The sequence below is a fragment of the Ailuropoda melanoleuca genome, chromosome 2, assembly GCF_002007445.2.
Source record: "Ailuropoda melanoleuca isolate Jingjing chromosome 2, ASM200744v2, whole genome shotgun sequence".
NCBI lineage: Eukaryota > Metazoa > Chordata > Mammalia > Carnivora > Ursidae > Ailuropoda > Ailuropoda melanoleuca.
The window spans coordinates 103,570,335-103,586,414 of NC_048219.1; the positions used below are offsets into that span (position 1 = coordinate 103,570,335).

General features: G+C 34.7%; 1 protein-coding gene across 2 annotated transcripts in view; it reads right to left on the reverse strand.

The window, feature by feature from the left end:
- Positions 1-16,080, reverse strand: part of DPP10 (dipeptidyl peptidase like 10) — a 632,664-nt gene that overhangs the window by 472,342 nt on the left and 144,242 nt on the right. For both annotated transcript variants that reach the window (XM_034654431.1, XM_034654430.1), the window contains exon 2: positions 15,858-15,972. In XM_034654431.1, coding sequence (XP_034510322.1) covers positions 15,858-15,972 — 115 coding nt within the window. The remainder of the gene's footprint in view (positions 1-15,857; positions 15,973-16,080) is intronic.

A 16,080-nucleotide genomic window follows, 5' to 3' on the forward strand; every position in this document is an offset into this window, starting at 1 on the left:
TTTATTAGTGTTTTAACAGGAAATTATTTCAAATAGGATTTAAATTAAAAGAAGTATTTCTGAACCTCTGATGTCAAGAGTAAACTAGATAAAAAGTAACACAATTAGCTTCTATAAAGAGAGTCCAAGAACTGAAAGTCATAAATTAGTTTTTCTTCAGTTCAATACTAAAGAACTTTCTTTTTTCTTCTAAATTTGTGCAATCAACTTATTTCAAAAGGCCATTTAAGAGCAAGATTGGATTTTTGGAAGAAAGCATACAAATACCAGTAATAGTCTATGATCTTAAGGCAGACTAGAGCAGAAAAAAGAACATGGAATGAATTATTTAATGTCAGTTCTGTCACTGAATTCATGTTGCCAAAGCTGAATGTTTTAGCTAAGATTCTATATCTTGTCACTATTTAACAAATGATTACTTTGTTTCCAATTTTTTGAGTACAGTTGACATACAATGTTACATAAGTTTCAGTTGCACAATTTAATGATTTGGCAAGTTTATATATTATATGCTATGTTCATCACAAGTGTAGCTACCATCTGTCCCTTTACATCCCTATTATAATATCGTTGACTGTATTCCTTATGCTGTGCTTTTTATTCCTAGGATTTACTCATACCAGAACTGGAAGCCTATTTCTCCCACTCCCCTTTACCTATTTTCCCCAAACCCTAACTCTTCTATTCCCCTTTCCTCTAGTGATTTTTGGTATATCGTGCATCTTATTAGATTTTGGTGCTACTCTTCATAATTATAACTATAATCATAGGGTCCTATTTGGTTAACAAATACTTAACCTTTTACCAGCAACTATTAATTATTATAGGTTTTCAGACATGAATCTATACACATGTATACGCACTCATATATATATATACATATATATATATATATATACACACACACACACATCAGAGAGGTATCTCATATTTAATTGTAAAATAACTAAAGATATGTGACCCAGTACTTATTAGTGAAGAATGAGTATTGAGAGGTGGATTTTTTAATAAAGATTTTATTGATTGACTGATTGATTTAGAGAGAACATAAGTGGGTGGAGTGGTAGAAGAAGAGAGAGAATTTCAAGCAGACTCCAACCCACTCTCAGGACCCTGAGATCATGACCTGAGCTGAAATCAAGAGTTGGATGCTTAACTGACTAAGCCACCCAGGTGCTCCTCCCCCTCTTTCTCTTTTAAACAAATGAGCAAATATATGGAAATCATTAGGTAAAATATTCAGTTTACTTAAAGTTAGTCATTCTCATTATGATTAAAACACTAAAATGTATAAGTCAATATGAAGCTGCTTTAAATTTTTCAATTTCAGAACCACAAAGAAATGGTTTTTCTTTTTTGTTTTTCTTTTGGAATATCCTTGTCTTTCACTGTTGTTTCCTTATGCCAAAATGTATGTTCTCAGGGGCGCCTTGGTGGCTCAGTCCTTAAGCGTCTGCCTTTGGCTCAGGGCGTGATCCCAGCGTTCTGGGATCGAGCCCCACATTAGGCTCCTCTGCTGAGAGCCAGCTTCTTCCTCTCCCACTCCCCCTGCTTGTGTTCCCTCTCTCGCTGGCTGTGTCTCTCTCTATCAAATAAATAAATAAAATCTTTAAAAAAATGTATGTTCTCAGATTTACTATACCAGAAACGCAGTATTGAGTTTCTTCTTCTAATTAATGGAAAGAAAAAAAAAGGTGAAATGTAAAATTCACTCAAAAGTCTCTTTCTGGAAGAAGAACATCTGACTATGTTGAATCCATAAGGTCAAAAATATGAATCACACAAATAATAAATTATTATTCTTTTCAATGAATGAAACTTCAAGCAGCTTGTCACTTAGTATTGCTGTGAACATCAATTCAGTCATTCAAGCAGAAGCACAAAGAGAATTAGCGCATCACATAACATCTGTTTTATAGTCTCAGAAAACTACCTTTGTTCTTTCTGGCATGTCAGAAATTTACTTTTGTATCTCTTTCTTTTGCCTTTTCTTACTCTAATATTTTGTGGCAAAGCTAAGTTTCTTGAACAAAGAGGCCAGTCAATTCCTCATCAATTCTAAATCCTAGAACTACTTTTGATTCAGATTAGCTCGGTATTTTATAAAGTCTACTAATATATACCCTTCTAATACAATTTATTCCCTAAATTAGCTTATCTTCCACTGAACATTTGTTCCTTCTTCAGTATATTTCTCGCACGTGGCTTTCATATCAAAAGCCATATTATAATTATAAAGAAGCATATTAAAAATCAGCTATGTGAAAAGTTACCAAGCTATGACCAAAGCTGTGAATTTAATCGAACAGGAAGCTGGCAAATAAGGTATTCTATATTTATTTATGTGTCTCCTTCTTCCTCTTCCCCACTCTGCCCCCTTTCCACAATAGATGGGGAGGAATTTTAGGAATTTTACGTTGATTATGAAATAATGAAATGTGGATAACAAGAAGTTTGCCTCCTCTGATGCTTTCATCTTCTCTAAGGTTCCCAACACATAGTTAAGGACCTTATTCTTCCATTCTCTATTCTCAAACAAAAACAAGCAACAATGCTGAAATAGCAGTCATCAGAGCTAGGAGGTCATATGCTAATTCTAGTTCAACCCTTAACTAGCATCTATGTCCATGACACTATCACTTAGTCTATTTAAATAGCAATTTCCTCTTTGTGGAGAGAAAAGTTTGGACCAAATTACACCACTGCCAGCTATATTCTAGAAACTCCTATTAGCTCTCTCAGGAAAGTACTGGAGGGGGAAGGACAGGGGTTATGTGGTCAGAACTCCACAATCAGAACAGCTCTGTTTTAGCATATTTTTGACCTCTTCACATAGAATTTTATTGGAAATACCATGCATGCGTGCACGCACGCACACATGCACACACACATGCACACACACACATGCACACACACACACAATGGCCTATGCAGTAGCTTGCATCTCTAAGGTCCCCTAGTTTCTGTTATATTTTACACAACTCCCCCTTGTTTTCAGCAGACTCAAAGTGCTCATCAAAGAAAGAATGTACTTTCAGGTTCTGAAGGACTATTCTACCTCAAACTTGTCATCTCTTGAATAAATAAATCAAGAGCCTTAGGATTTACTCATAGGTTTAATTAGTCAAATTAGTCAATTATTCAAAATGCTAATCACTCTCAAACCTCTTTTTGAGAACTTTTTCAAATTAACATCTCCTGAATTTGAGTAGAAAAGCTAAATGTGAGAAATATACTTGCACAAAGTCTTCTCACATTGTGAGAAAATTATGCAATGAGGCAGACACACACATGCACACTCTGGAAAAATGTCTTTTTTTCTTATTTTTTTTTTAACCTTAAAGTGTTACAGTTCTACTTTGAGCCCTTGAGCTCTTCTATACCCATGTTCCTCCCTCAGGTACACTGTTTGTTTCAATTACATTACCATTAGCAAATTTTGTTTCTTATCTTTATTACCCTATAGCCCAAGTTTGCGTAGTTTGAGAAAAACTTTCGAAAAGGGATCCTACACTCAAAAGTATATTCACAGTAATAGTACAGCATTATCTTCCTTTTATGCTTGGGTGGAAATTTTCACCCTTGGCACAAAACCAGTGGTGGATGAAATTCTGAACACTTTATTGTGAGCCAACACTATTACTTCCACATGCACTCAAAAAAACCCCCACAATTTCACTTACGAATTTTCTTGATACAGTTATAAAATATGATAATTGTATTAAATATCAATACTTAAATCTTTTTAATATCTGCGTGGTAAATCTGAAGTACACAAAAACAAAACCAAAACCACTTCCATGGTATGCCAACACGATAGTTGTCTAAAGGAAAAACACCTTGGCAGCTGGTTGAGTTATGAACTGAACTAATCACTTTTTATTTTTCATGTAACACCATATTTAGAAGGAGGAATGAATAACGAACAATGACTTCAGATTTAAGTATAGGTTTTGTTCAGTATCTGAAAGTAGAGTGTTCCTATGAAACATTTTGTAAGCTGAAATGCATAAAACAAAAGTATCCCCTGCCTTCTGAGAGTTCATGTTATATCATACCTGTTTTTATGAAAGTCTTACATCAGTACTTACTTTGGTTAACCAAAAGAAATCCAAAGAGAATCTTCAGTTTTATTAATTAAAAAAAAAAAGCCTTATTATACTCATAGATCTTTCACAAAAGCAAAGTAGCCTAATGCAACTTTCAGAAAACAAAGGGTAACTGTGTTGGCAAATGCTTTCCTTCAAAATGAATGAAATGAGTCTCTCATGTAAAACACACACGTGCATGCATACACACACACACACACACGTGACTATCTGTTACAAATTATAAAATTTAAGCTCTTAAGCAAAACACGTACATTTTGGAAAACTGGTAACTTCTACCTTGAATCTGACTGCTTTCCAAAACTTTTTTTTTTTAAGATTTTAAGTAATCTCTACACCTAGCTTGGGGCTTGAACTCATAACCCTGAGATTAAGAGTTGCATGTGCTACTGAATGACCCAGCCATGTAGTCCCCAAATTTTTTCTAGTGAGACTTTTAAGTGGTATCATCAGTGATATTAACTATGTTTTTGCTTTGTTTTGTTGCTATGTTGTACAATAAACCCCACCAACAATTGGAAAATTGGCATAATGCAATAAACTAATATTTTGCAAATGGCCGAGGCACAATGCTACAGAATTATGCATAGGTAAGAGATCTTTCTAAAGTAAAAGGTGGACCAGCGGGTTTTAATGTACCAAAGTGCTTATAATTTATTGACATATTTTCAGATTCCACATGGCAACTAACCTTTGAGAATCAATCACTTGTCAAGTTTTCAAGAAAGATCAAGGAAGGACCACTGTAATTACAAGACAAAAGCTATCAAAACACATCTTCTAACTACATATAATTATATATATCCTTCATATATGTCAACCAAAAAACCTACTGCAAAAGAGTTAGCACAGGAACACATATGAGAATCCTGATGTCTTCTATTTATTCAAACCTAAACAGACTTGCAAAAAGTATAAAATAATGCTGTTCTCACTATTTTTTCCTTCTGAAAAATATACCTATTTTATTACATGTTATATATATTTACATGTATAGTTTTATTTTTGCCATTTTAAGTGATTAGGAAACATTTTAGAAAAAGTCTCAAAAATTACAGTTTAACATCTAATCCAGTAAATATTGACAGATATAACTGAAATGCTCAAAAAGTATTTTTTGGGTCCTCAATAATTTGTTAAAATATCCTACACTAAGAAATGAATGAAGAAATAAGTCTCCAAAAGTATTTGCAGACTTTGATAGCTCACTTTCAAGATGTATACTACATTTAGACTGAACATTAATAACAATATACAGGACTTGAACACTATTAATTAGGAGATACTGTGTGTGTGCACGTGCATGTGTAAACATATATACACACACAGATATATACACACATATATACGTGTGTGTGCTATATATAAAACACTCCACACAAACACAGCACTTTCAAGTACATGGAATATTCTCTAAGATACACCAAGTTAGTCCACTGGATAAGTCTCAATAAATTGAAAAATAATGAAATCATTCAAAGTATCTTCTCTCGATGCAGTAAACCAGTAATTTAGCTTTAGACATAAAGAAGAAAAAGAAGATCAAAACAATGGAGAGAATCAACAAAATCAAAAGTTGTTTCTTTAAAAAGATGAGAAAAATTGACAAACCTTTGTCTAAGATTTAAAAAAAGAACATGCAAGTAATAAGTCAGATATGAAACTGGGAGCATTACTACAAATTTTACAGAAATGAAAAGAATTGTGAGACAATAAAATGAACAACTGTTTGCCAACAAATTAGATAACCTAGATAAAATGAGCATATTTCTAGAAACACACGAACTACCAGACTGACTTCATAGGAAGTAGAAACTCTACAGATTTATAACAAGAAAATAAAAAAGAAAAAGAAATGAATCAATAATGGAAAACATTGCAATAAAGAAATATCCAGGATTAGATGGCTTCATTTGTGAATTCTACAAGACATTTAAAAAATTAACACTGATGCTTCTCAAAATCTACCAAAAACCAGAAAAAGACGGAATACTTATTGATTCATTCTATAAAGTTAGAATCATCCTGATCCAAATCTAGACAACACAAGAAAAAACAATCTATCATTATTTCTTATAAATATAGATGCAAAAATCCTCAATGCAATACTAGCAGAGAATGGCAGGATTTTTTTAAATAAACATGTCAAATTTGTCAGCATATCAAAAGGATTATGCATCATTAAAGAGAGGGATTTACCCCAGGAACTTAAGGGTAGCTCCACAAAAGAAGATTAGCTAATGTAACAACACATCAGTGGGGGGGTGGAGAAACACATAGTCATCACAATGATAAAACGCATTTGACAAAATCCATCACTCTTTGCTAACAAAAATGTTTTTAAAAAAATCAGGAATAGAAGGAAACTTTCTCAATCTCATCAAAAGGTCATTTATGAAAAACCCAAAGTTAAGACAATAGTCAACAATGAAAGACTGAAAGCTGTATCCCTATGATCAGAAACGAGAAAAGGATGTTCATTTTCACCACTGCTATTCAACACTGTACTAGAATCTAGCCAGAATAATCAGGCAAGATAAAGAAATGAAGTGAATTTAGAAAGGAAGAAATAAAACTACATTCATGAAAAGACCAAAGAATCCTTAATAACCTACTAAAGCTAATAAGTGAATTCAACATCGTTAAAGGGTACACATCAACATTCTACAATTAGTTGTATTTGTATTCACCAGCATTGAGTAATCCAAAAAAAAGGATATTAAAAATCAATCCTATTTACTGTAACATACAAAAGAATAAAATACTTAGGAATAAATTTCACCAAAGAGTTAAAAACTTGTACATTTAAAACTATAAAGTATTACTGAAAGAAATCAAAGACGTAAATAAATGGAAGGACAATTTGTGTTTGTCACTTGGAAGACTAATATTTCTAAGATGGCGATATTACCCAAAGTAATCCACATATTCAACACAATTACTATCAAAACCACAACTGCCTATTTTTGCAAAAATGGAAAAGCCAATCTTTGAATTCATATGGAATTGCAGGGGACTCTGAAAAGCAAAACAATTTTTAAAAAGTTGGACCGTTCATACTTTCTCATTTCAAAACTTACTACAAAGCTACAGTAACCAAAACAGTGTTATGCTGGCACAAGGACAGATACATAGAGTATTATATTAAAATTGCACATCCTTACATAAATCCTTATTATCTGTGGTCAGTGATAATCAGCAAGGGTGAGAAAGCATACAATGGGGATAGAATCGTCTCTCCAACAAAGGTACTTAAGAGAAATTTATGTTATGTAAAAACTGAAGTTGGATTCCCTACCTCATACCATATACAAAAATTACTTCAAAATCAAGCAATGATAAAGAGATAACCTAAAACCATAACTCTCTTTAACAAAACATACTGGTAAATCCTTATGATTTGGTTTTAGCAATGGATTCATAGATATGATACTAAAAGCATGAGTAACAACAACAAAATAAACTGGACTCCATAAAAATCAAGAACTTTGCGCATCAAAGGACATGATCAAATAAGTGAAGACAACCTACAGAATAGCAGAAAATATGTGAAAATCATATATCTGGCAAGGGATTATATCCAGAATATAGAACTTGTACAACAACAATGAAACCAAAAATCCAACTAAAGCATTAGCAAAGGACTTAAATAGATATTTCTTCAAAGAAGATATACAAATGGCCAATAAGCACATGAGAAGATGCTTAACATCATTAACCATTATGGAAATGCAAATTAAAGCCAAATGAGATGCAACTTCACATCTCTTGGATGACTATCATTAAAAAAAAAAAAAGAAAGAAAGAAACAAGTGTTTGAGGATGTGGAGAAACTAGAACACACATGTACTGCTATTGGGAATGTAAGATGGTTCCAACACTGTGCAAAATAGTTTGGCAGTTCCTCAAACAGTTAAGCAGGGAATTACCATACGATCCTGTAATTCTATTCCTAGTTATATACCCCTAAACATGGAAAAATAGGACTCAAAAAACACGTGTACACACATGTTGATAGTGGCACTATTCCCAATAGCCAAAATGCAAAAACAACCTAAATTTCTATCACTGCATACAAGGATAAACAAATTGTCCATATATACAATGGAATACTACTTAGCCATCAGAAAGAATGATTACCCAACATTTGCATCAACATGGACGGGATTGGAGGAGATTATGCTAAGTGAAATAAATCAAGCAGAGAAAGACAATTATCATATGGTTTCACTTATTTGTGGAACATAAGGAATAGAAGGGAGGACATTAGGAGAAGGAAGGGAAAAATGAAGGGATGGGATATCAGTGGGGGAGATGAACCATGAGAGACTATGTACTCTAGGAAACCGAGAATTTCAGAGAGGAGGGCGGTGGGGGTTGGGTTAGCCCGGTGATGGGTAGTAAGGAGGGCACATATTGCATGGAGCACTGGGTGTTATACACAAACAATGAACCATGGAACACTACATCAAAAACGAATGATGTACTGTATGGTGACTAACATAACATAATAAAAAAAATAAAATAAAGTAAAAACAAAAAACAAACAAACAAACAAAAAACCCCTTCCATAAACATAAGGGGGCAAATAAATGTTAAAAGCTTTTTCTTTCTTCCTTCAGGAGGACAGGCAGTTGAGTGCAACTCCCCCTTTTAAGGAAACTTTGCTTCTCAAGGATCAGGCTGCCTTGTTCCTCCCATTTTTAGAGGCCAGGCCATCATATTCCTAAAATTTATGTTTCAAAGAAAAAAGATGACAAAATATTTAAAGCTCTAAAGTGACATATAAATAATTTTTGTACAATGTGGTTTAGAAAAGAAAGTGTGACTTATATTTTATCATGGGTATTTGAGTTTCCAAAAAAAAAACAAAAACAAACAAACAAAAAAAACGTAATAGTTGAAGTAAAAATGCATACAAAATTTACATGCATAATTTTCGACTTCCCACTTCTACCACTCCTTTGCCATTTTCCCCTTATGTATCCCAGTTTATTCCTTCTCTGTTATACACCCATTTAAAGAAGATACAGAATCAACTCATTTATTAAAAAAATCAGGGTGAGAATGAAGCAAAGCACATATTTTTTTTTCTGACATGTTTCTTGCCTATACTTTCCATGGGTGCAATAATACATCTTATCCTATATTTCAAAGGTTAAGAGACATGCTAGAGCCAAAAAGCCCTGGGAGAGTGATCCAGCTTTTCCACGTTCTAGTTCTGTGACAGACAATTTACTTTAACTTGTAAGACTCAATGGAATAATGTAGAATATGCAAAAAGTAATAGTATCTATTTCACATTAGTGGTGTAAGAATAAATAAAATAGTGCATACAAAGCACTTAGCATAGCATCTGGCTTGAAACAAGCAGCTAATAAATGTTGCTTATTAAAACATATTCTCTTCTGACTTATAAAATTGAACACATCATAATGTAAGCTAAATCCATTATTTATCCAATTAGGCAATACAAAAAAATGAGAATAAGAAATCAAATTTGACTTAAATGTAAAAGTAACTGTAAAGCAAAGACAAAAAAAATATAACTGCTCTTACTTTATTAATATCAGAGACAATTATTTTTCATTCAACACGAGCGATAAATCTATTAGGAAAGCAACAATAACCCATGTTATCCAGGGGGAAACTGTTAGAATCTGTCATTGTTTTCTCTTTGGCAGCCTGATTATGCCTGGGTAATACTATATTCAAATGGGTTCATCTGTGCTGTTTTTGGAAAAACAAGCAGAGACAATTAAGCTTATGCCTATCAATACACATATCTTCTTTTTTGTAATTCAACAAAATAAAAAACAATTTACATCTTGGTTGATGTTGATGTTTACAAGTGAGTAATGCAAATCTTAAAATCTGTAAAACATTATTTCCCTCTCATAAAAGCATTATGGGATGGTTTAATTGTTGCTTTGACATTTTAAAACACAGGTCAGATGCTTAAATGACACCTTTGAAATTGCAGCTGCCTAGCGATTGCTTGCAACATAATATAACATGACATTTTAACTAACTATAACCAGGAGCGATTGTTTTGGTAGAACATAATAGTAATGAGAATAAATTCATTTTGAGTTTTTGTATAACAATAACTAATCAGCTGTCACCATTCCAATAAAATACTTAATTTTATCAAATGCTTTCTAGAAAATTCTTTTTTTCATAAATAGGAACAGATTAATCTTTTGTAAGCCTCCCTTCAAAGGGTCAGATTGTTTTTCATTAAAAAACCTGGTGTGTAAGAAAAACAGGAAGAAAGAATTCTTTTCCTCAAACTCTTCTTTTCAAGCACCTATTTGGCTAGGACAGGAACTCAAGTCAGTCTGATATGAAGGTCAACGTAATCACTCATTCTGCAATACTTTCTCCACAAACTAGGCACCTAAATCATCCAAATTCTTCTGAGCTTAGCTGTATTACCTAGAAAGCTGCACTTTCTTTAAGTTAGTATACTATGAGGAATAAATGACAGGATTATACACTCTCTTTGAAAAATATAAGTTGGCATTCCTTCAAAGACAGATACACACCCTTAAGTTTTTGCTTCTAGTTTTTGTTTTATTTCTCTGGATAAGGCTGCCTAAATTTCTCCAGTACCTTCAGCTTCCTCAGTTCTAAATCTTGGCTCTAGTGAATGATTTGAGCATAACTTCATGGATCAAAACCCTTACCTGACATAAAGATTTACCTAACCATTAACACCACAGTGGCAATCACAACATGTGTAAGTTCTTTCCCAACATGGCATCTGAAATTAGTCTAAAATTCTTAATATTAGAGATACTTCTAGAAAATAAAGGCGTGCATATAGTGGAACAAGACGATCCCTATTAAATTCTTGTTTAACTGGGATCAAGCAGAGTCCTGATGACTTATACATGAATGCTAATGACTTACATATGAATGCTTCTTTTCTTTTCTGCTCTGATAGACCGGCAAAGACCAGCTCAGGATGCTTACCTCAAGAGGGTACTAAAGGAAGAGGAAATTGTCTAAGGAGCTAGAGCTAATGATTAAGACACAATTTCAGTGCCTTACAATTTTATCTTTAGTCAGCCATAGCAGTAAATTAATCCAACGACCCTGTTTTGCCATTGACTGATTAGAGACCGCAATCAAAAGGCAGCAGGACACTGTTGCTGAAAATCAGTGTAGTACACACAGTGCACAGCGGTGGCTATCTCCATACAGCAACCAAATTGAAAGCTTAAAGGATATTCTCCACTAAATACATTCTAACTCATAAAATATGTCTCTCCTCTCAAAACAGGTCAAAATGCATAACTGCATTCTGCATGAAATGTTTCTCGACCATGATCATTCTCATTCTATATCTTCCATGTAAATATGAGGCTGCACAGGGCATGCATGGCTTTGTAAGACCAATCCCCATAACTTAGGCATGGATGTACATTCATCTATTTGTAGAGTGTAAGTACTGATTTTCAAGTTACATATTCTGAAAATAAATGTGGGTGCTCTTTTCTCTTTAAAGTGACTCAGTACAAACAAAAAAAAAATACGTAGGCTTGATCAATGCATCTAAATAAGTCTGCCCTTTAATAAAAACATGAAGTGAATAATTTGTTCCTTTCAAAAATAGTTACTTATTAAAGAAATACTTGAATGGTTAACCCACTCTTCAAAAATAATTAGGACTTCTCTACACCAGGCAGGGAAGTTGCTGACAATCTTGGAAATTAAGACACCTGTGTCAAATTACTTCTGTAATAAAATTTGCAATCAAACCAAAATTACAATGAACATGTGTTTCTCTGGTTATAGGCTTGCATTCCCTAGTACTTACCTCCAAAATATGATGCCATTTTGAGCAAAAGAGTTTCTAAATCATTTCTTAGACTAGATAACTTTTTATATGCTTTCTTCTCCCTTCCCCCCCGAAAAAACCCATTAAATATATTTTCAAAGTACAAGAGGCTTCGTGTGAGAGCTCACCAGGTTTAATCTGTTGCTACATTTGTTACCAAACAAGCCACAATTATTGCTGTTGCTGTGAGTGTTGTTATTATATTAGGTCATAGATATTTCAGCTGTAAGAAACTTCAAAAGATGACTTCATAGTCTGCTAAACCAAAGATGCCTTCTTCAACCAAACATTTGATGTCAGATGAGGTAAGTGATCTGCCCAATGTTATTATATAGCTATAAAAAGCATATGGAGGGCGCCTGGGTGGCTCAGCTGGCTAAGCATCTAATACTTGGTTTGGTTTGGGCTCAGGTCATGATCTCGGGGCCATGAGATGGAGCCCCGCATAGAACTTCACAGTCAGCAGGAGTCTGCTTGTCCCTCTTCCTCTGCTCCTCCCCCCTGTGTGTGTGCTCTCTCTTCTCTCTCTCAAATAAATACATAAACAAATAAATAAAATCTTTTTTAAAAAAGCGTATGGATTTTTGACCCCCACCCTTATTGAAAGGATTGTTCCAGAGTCAGCCCTTAGTCCTCAAGGTCTAGTATTTTGCTGAATAATTTCTGGATCACAAGTTTCTCCTCATGACATGGATTCCACTTCCTCATTAATACCGTCCATCTCCCTGAGGAGTTTTACCTACAAAGCTGGGCTTAGTGGCTCCTGGTGGACAAATGGATCAAAAGAAGGAGGTACTGGATGTTATCTTTCTAGTTGGAGGTCTTCCTTTGTGGGTCTATTCTAGCACAGCTGAGGGGGTCTCAGAAGTGAGAGGCAGAAGAGGATACACGGTGTAATCAGAGCACTGAAGTCTGACCACAGACATGCCCAGGCACACACACCTGCTAATTCAAAAGTCTACACTAGTGGTCTCGATGCACATTCTAGATTAAGCAATCTCAGGTTTTTCCCTGTCTCATGAGGCAGGTGAGACTACATAACGTCTAAGAGCACGTCCATACTTATGACTCAAGTCTTAGGCTACAAACAGTCCCCCAGCCTTATATTTCACTATGCTGTTCAGTTCGAACTCACCACGAAGGCCCTGTAACTAGGCTGGAATTTGCTTGTTCATAACTCAAATACATTCCTAATCAGCCTCATTACACCTACCTACTTCTTCAATTTCTATAATTTCTCAAGTCTTTGGTGGCTTTGAGTTTACAAACAAAGTGTGCATAATGCAGTTTAATTGTTCCCTATAACAATACTTTTTCCACTCTAGCATACTGACTTTTACTTTTCATGTCATAATATTCTTGACAAAAACAACAGTAAAAACCATAGACCTTTGAACATGTGGTATGTTGAATGCACTTAATAAACTATAAATCTAAAAATAATTGCACTTTCATTCATATGACTAATCTCACAAGAAATTAAGTCTTTGGGTTGAGGATGTGTGGTGGCTGTGTGTTTGTAGCATTAGGGAAAAGAGATTCGAGGTGATGGATATGAAACAGGAGACAGCAAGGCCAACTACCCATAGAACCTGGAATGTAGTAAGAACTCCATAATTATTTATTGATGAATGAATAAATGAATGAACAAACAGACCACTGAAAGGCGGACTCCAGATTAAATATTTAGTCCCTTTCCATCTGCCAAAATTTAAAATTGAAATCACAGAAGATCTATATTCTGGAGAGACTTTATGTATTTTCTTAGAAATCTCCCTCATGTAACACAGTGTTGGGCATTGTGCCTGGTGGTCCATAAGTACAGAAGAATAGCGAGAATAAGACAGATAGCAAGAGCAGTGTTAAACACTAAGCACTTGAATTATTTCATGTCATCTGTCCCTCACGGAAACACTATGAAGTTGGCACTACATGTTGCACCCATAAGACAGATGAGTGAAATGGCGGACAAGGTTAAATAATCGGCCAATTTCACAAAACCAGGAAATTACAGAACCAGAACTTGAACCAAGGTGTGTCTTGCCCAAAGTCCTTGCTTTAAAAAATGACTAAGTGCATGAGAAATAGATTCCAACCACACCGTTTTTATACTGAACAACACGAAAACGGCTCGGTTGAGGAAATTTTAATTTAGTCAGTGGCCAACTCTAGAAGGTCTTGCTTATACCAAATACTCAATGGACCCCAAAGTATCACAATGGCCTCAGAGAGTAACAAGAAATTCTGAGAAAATGAATCAGCAGGAAAAGCTACTATAATCAGATGGAAGAAAGATTAAGAGAAACAAATAGGCATCAGGGCACTAATTTCTCCATCTGGTTCATAGTACCCAGTAGAAGGCAGTATACCCAGGTCATTCATTTTTTGTTAATTACATTAAAATTCTTTAAGCGGAACACTATGTTGAACATAAGCTTATCTTCCTTTACCAAAGAATCTTGGCATTCCGCAACAACTTAGAGCCATCACATTGTTCAATTACACTGTATTGCAGATGGACATATGAGGCAATTAAGACAGGGTTCCTGAAGAGAATGCTGGATAAGTCAGCTCTTATCAGGGAAATTCTCTCTCTCTTTCTTTCTTCCCTTTTTTCCTTCCCTCCCTCCCTTCCTTCCATCTTCCTTCCTCCCTTTCTCCTTCCTTCTTCCTTCCTCCCTCCCTCCCTTCCTCTCTCTTTCTCTCCCCTTTCCTCCCTCCTGATGTCTTTAATTTCTTTTTCAATCTCTTCATATGTTAATTCATAATTACAAACTAGTTTTGACAATTTGTACATTTCAAAGCCAATATTTTACAAAGATGGTATATTTCACAAAGTACCACATTGGAGCAATTGATACTGTCATTTGTATAATTAGTCACCGTAATTAGTTGACTAAATAACTCTGAAAGAGAGCTATTATTGTTAATCCTACTTTATACACGAGGAAATAAATTCAACATGTTTAAGGGCTTGTAAATAACAAAAGTGGGGCAAGAACTGAAGTGTAAATACGTTATTATTCAACAACAGGCTGTAACTTCATTACATCAGTTGATTTGGGGACTAGCTCAATCCTATCCCAGGAATGACTATTTTTTATAATCCTGAGCAATCTATGGGTGTCCAGTCTTTGAGAAAACTAGGTGGGTGGGCGTAGCAGGATGTCAAATGCACTTGCTCCTGGAAGACATTTTGGGGAGTTTTAAAAGTCAGCAGCTTTTCTCTGTCTTCCAATATTAGTACATACTAAGAGCAGTGAAACTTCTGGGTACCGAAATAAACCCCAAAGAAGAATCAAGCCTACTGCTAATTTATATGTTAGTGTTAAACTCTTAAATGTAAAGGACACAATTTGAAGATCATTGCAAGGGCAATTTGGCGATGTTCTTTAGATAAGGGGAAATTGGGAATATAAAAGCTATAAGGAAAGAAAGGAGCAGAAGAAAGAAGCATTTAGAGGCTTACCTCATTCTCTTTTGATCAAACTCTCACTGTCTCTCAAATCCTCCCTCACCACCCTCATTACAGTTGAGCTATCACCTCCATATGGGGACTTCCAGATTCCACTCCCTCATCTTCAACGTACAATGAAAGTCAAATGTCCCCTGCATTTATTAGCTGACAAACATAATAAGTCTCTAAGTGGCACTGGAGACTAAAGATCTCCTTGGCATTCTCAATGTATATATTTTACATTTCAGCTTCCCAAAAATATCTTTCATGATATTTGAACCACAGAATTACTGTGCCATTTGCAAAATGTCTGGTTATGCATTTTTTTTGTTCCAACCAATGCTAATGTGTCTTAAGATACCACATATGGCTACCCTCTTAAGGCATTTGAATGTGAAATTATCATCCACAATACCATCATAAGAGAGGAATAAAGACAGATTACCTGGGGTTAAGAGGATGACTGACATAGTGATGAGTGAGCATACAACTAAAATCACCAGCAGGGCAATAGCAATTCCCTTCCAGTTTCTCTGTGGAGGGCTGTTACTTCCCAGTTCCTACCGAGATAGAAAAAATAAAAAGGTTCATAATTATACATGCTCCAAAAGAAATGTATTCATAAAGGAATGATTCAGTGCATGGCACAATCACAGTTTGAAAGCTGA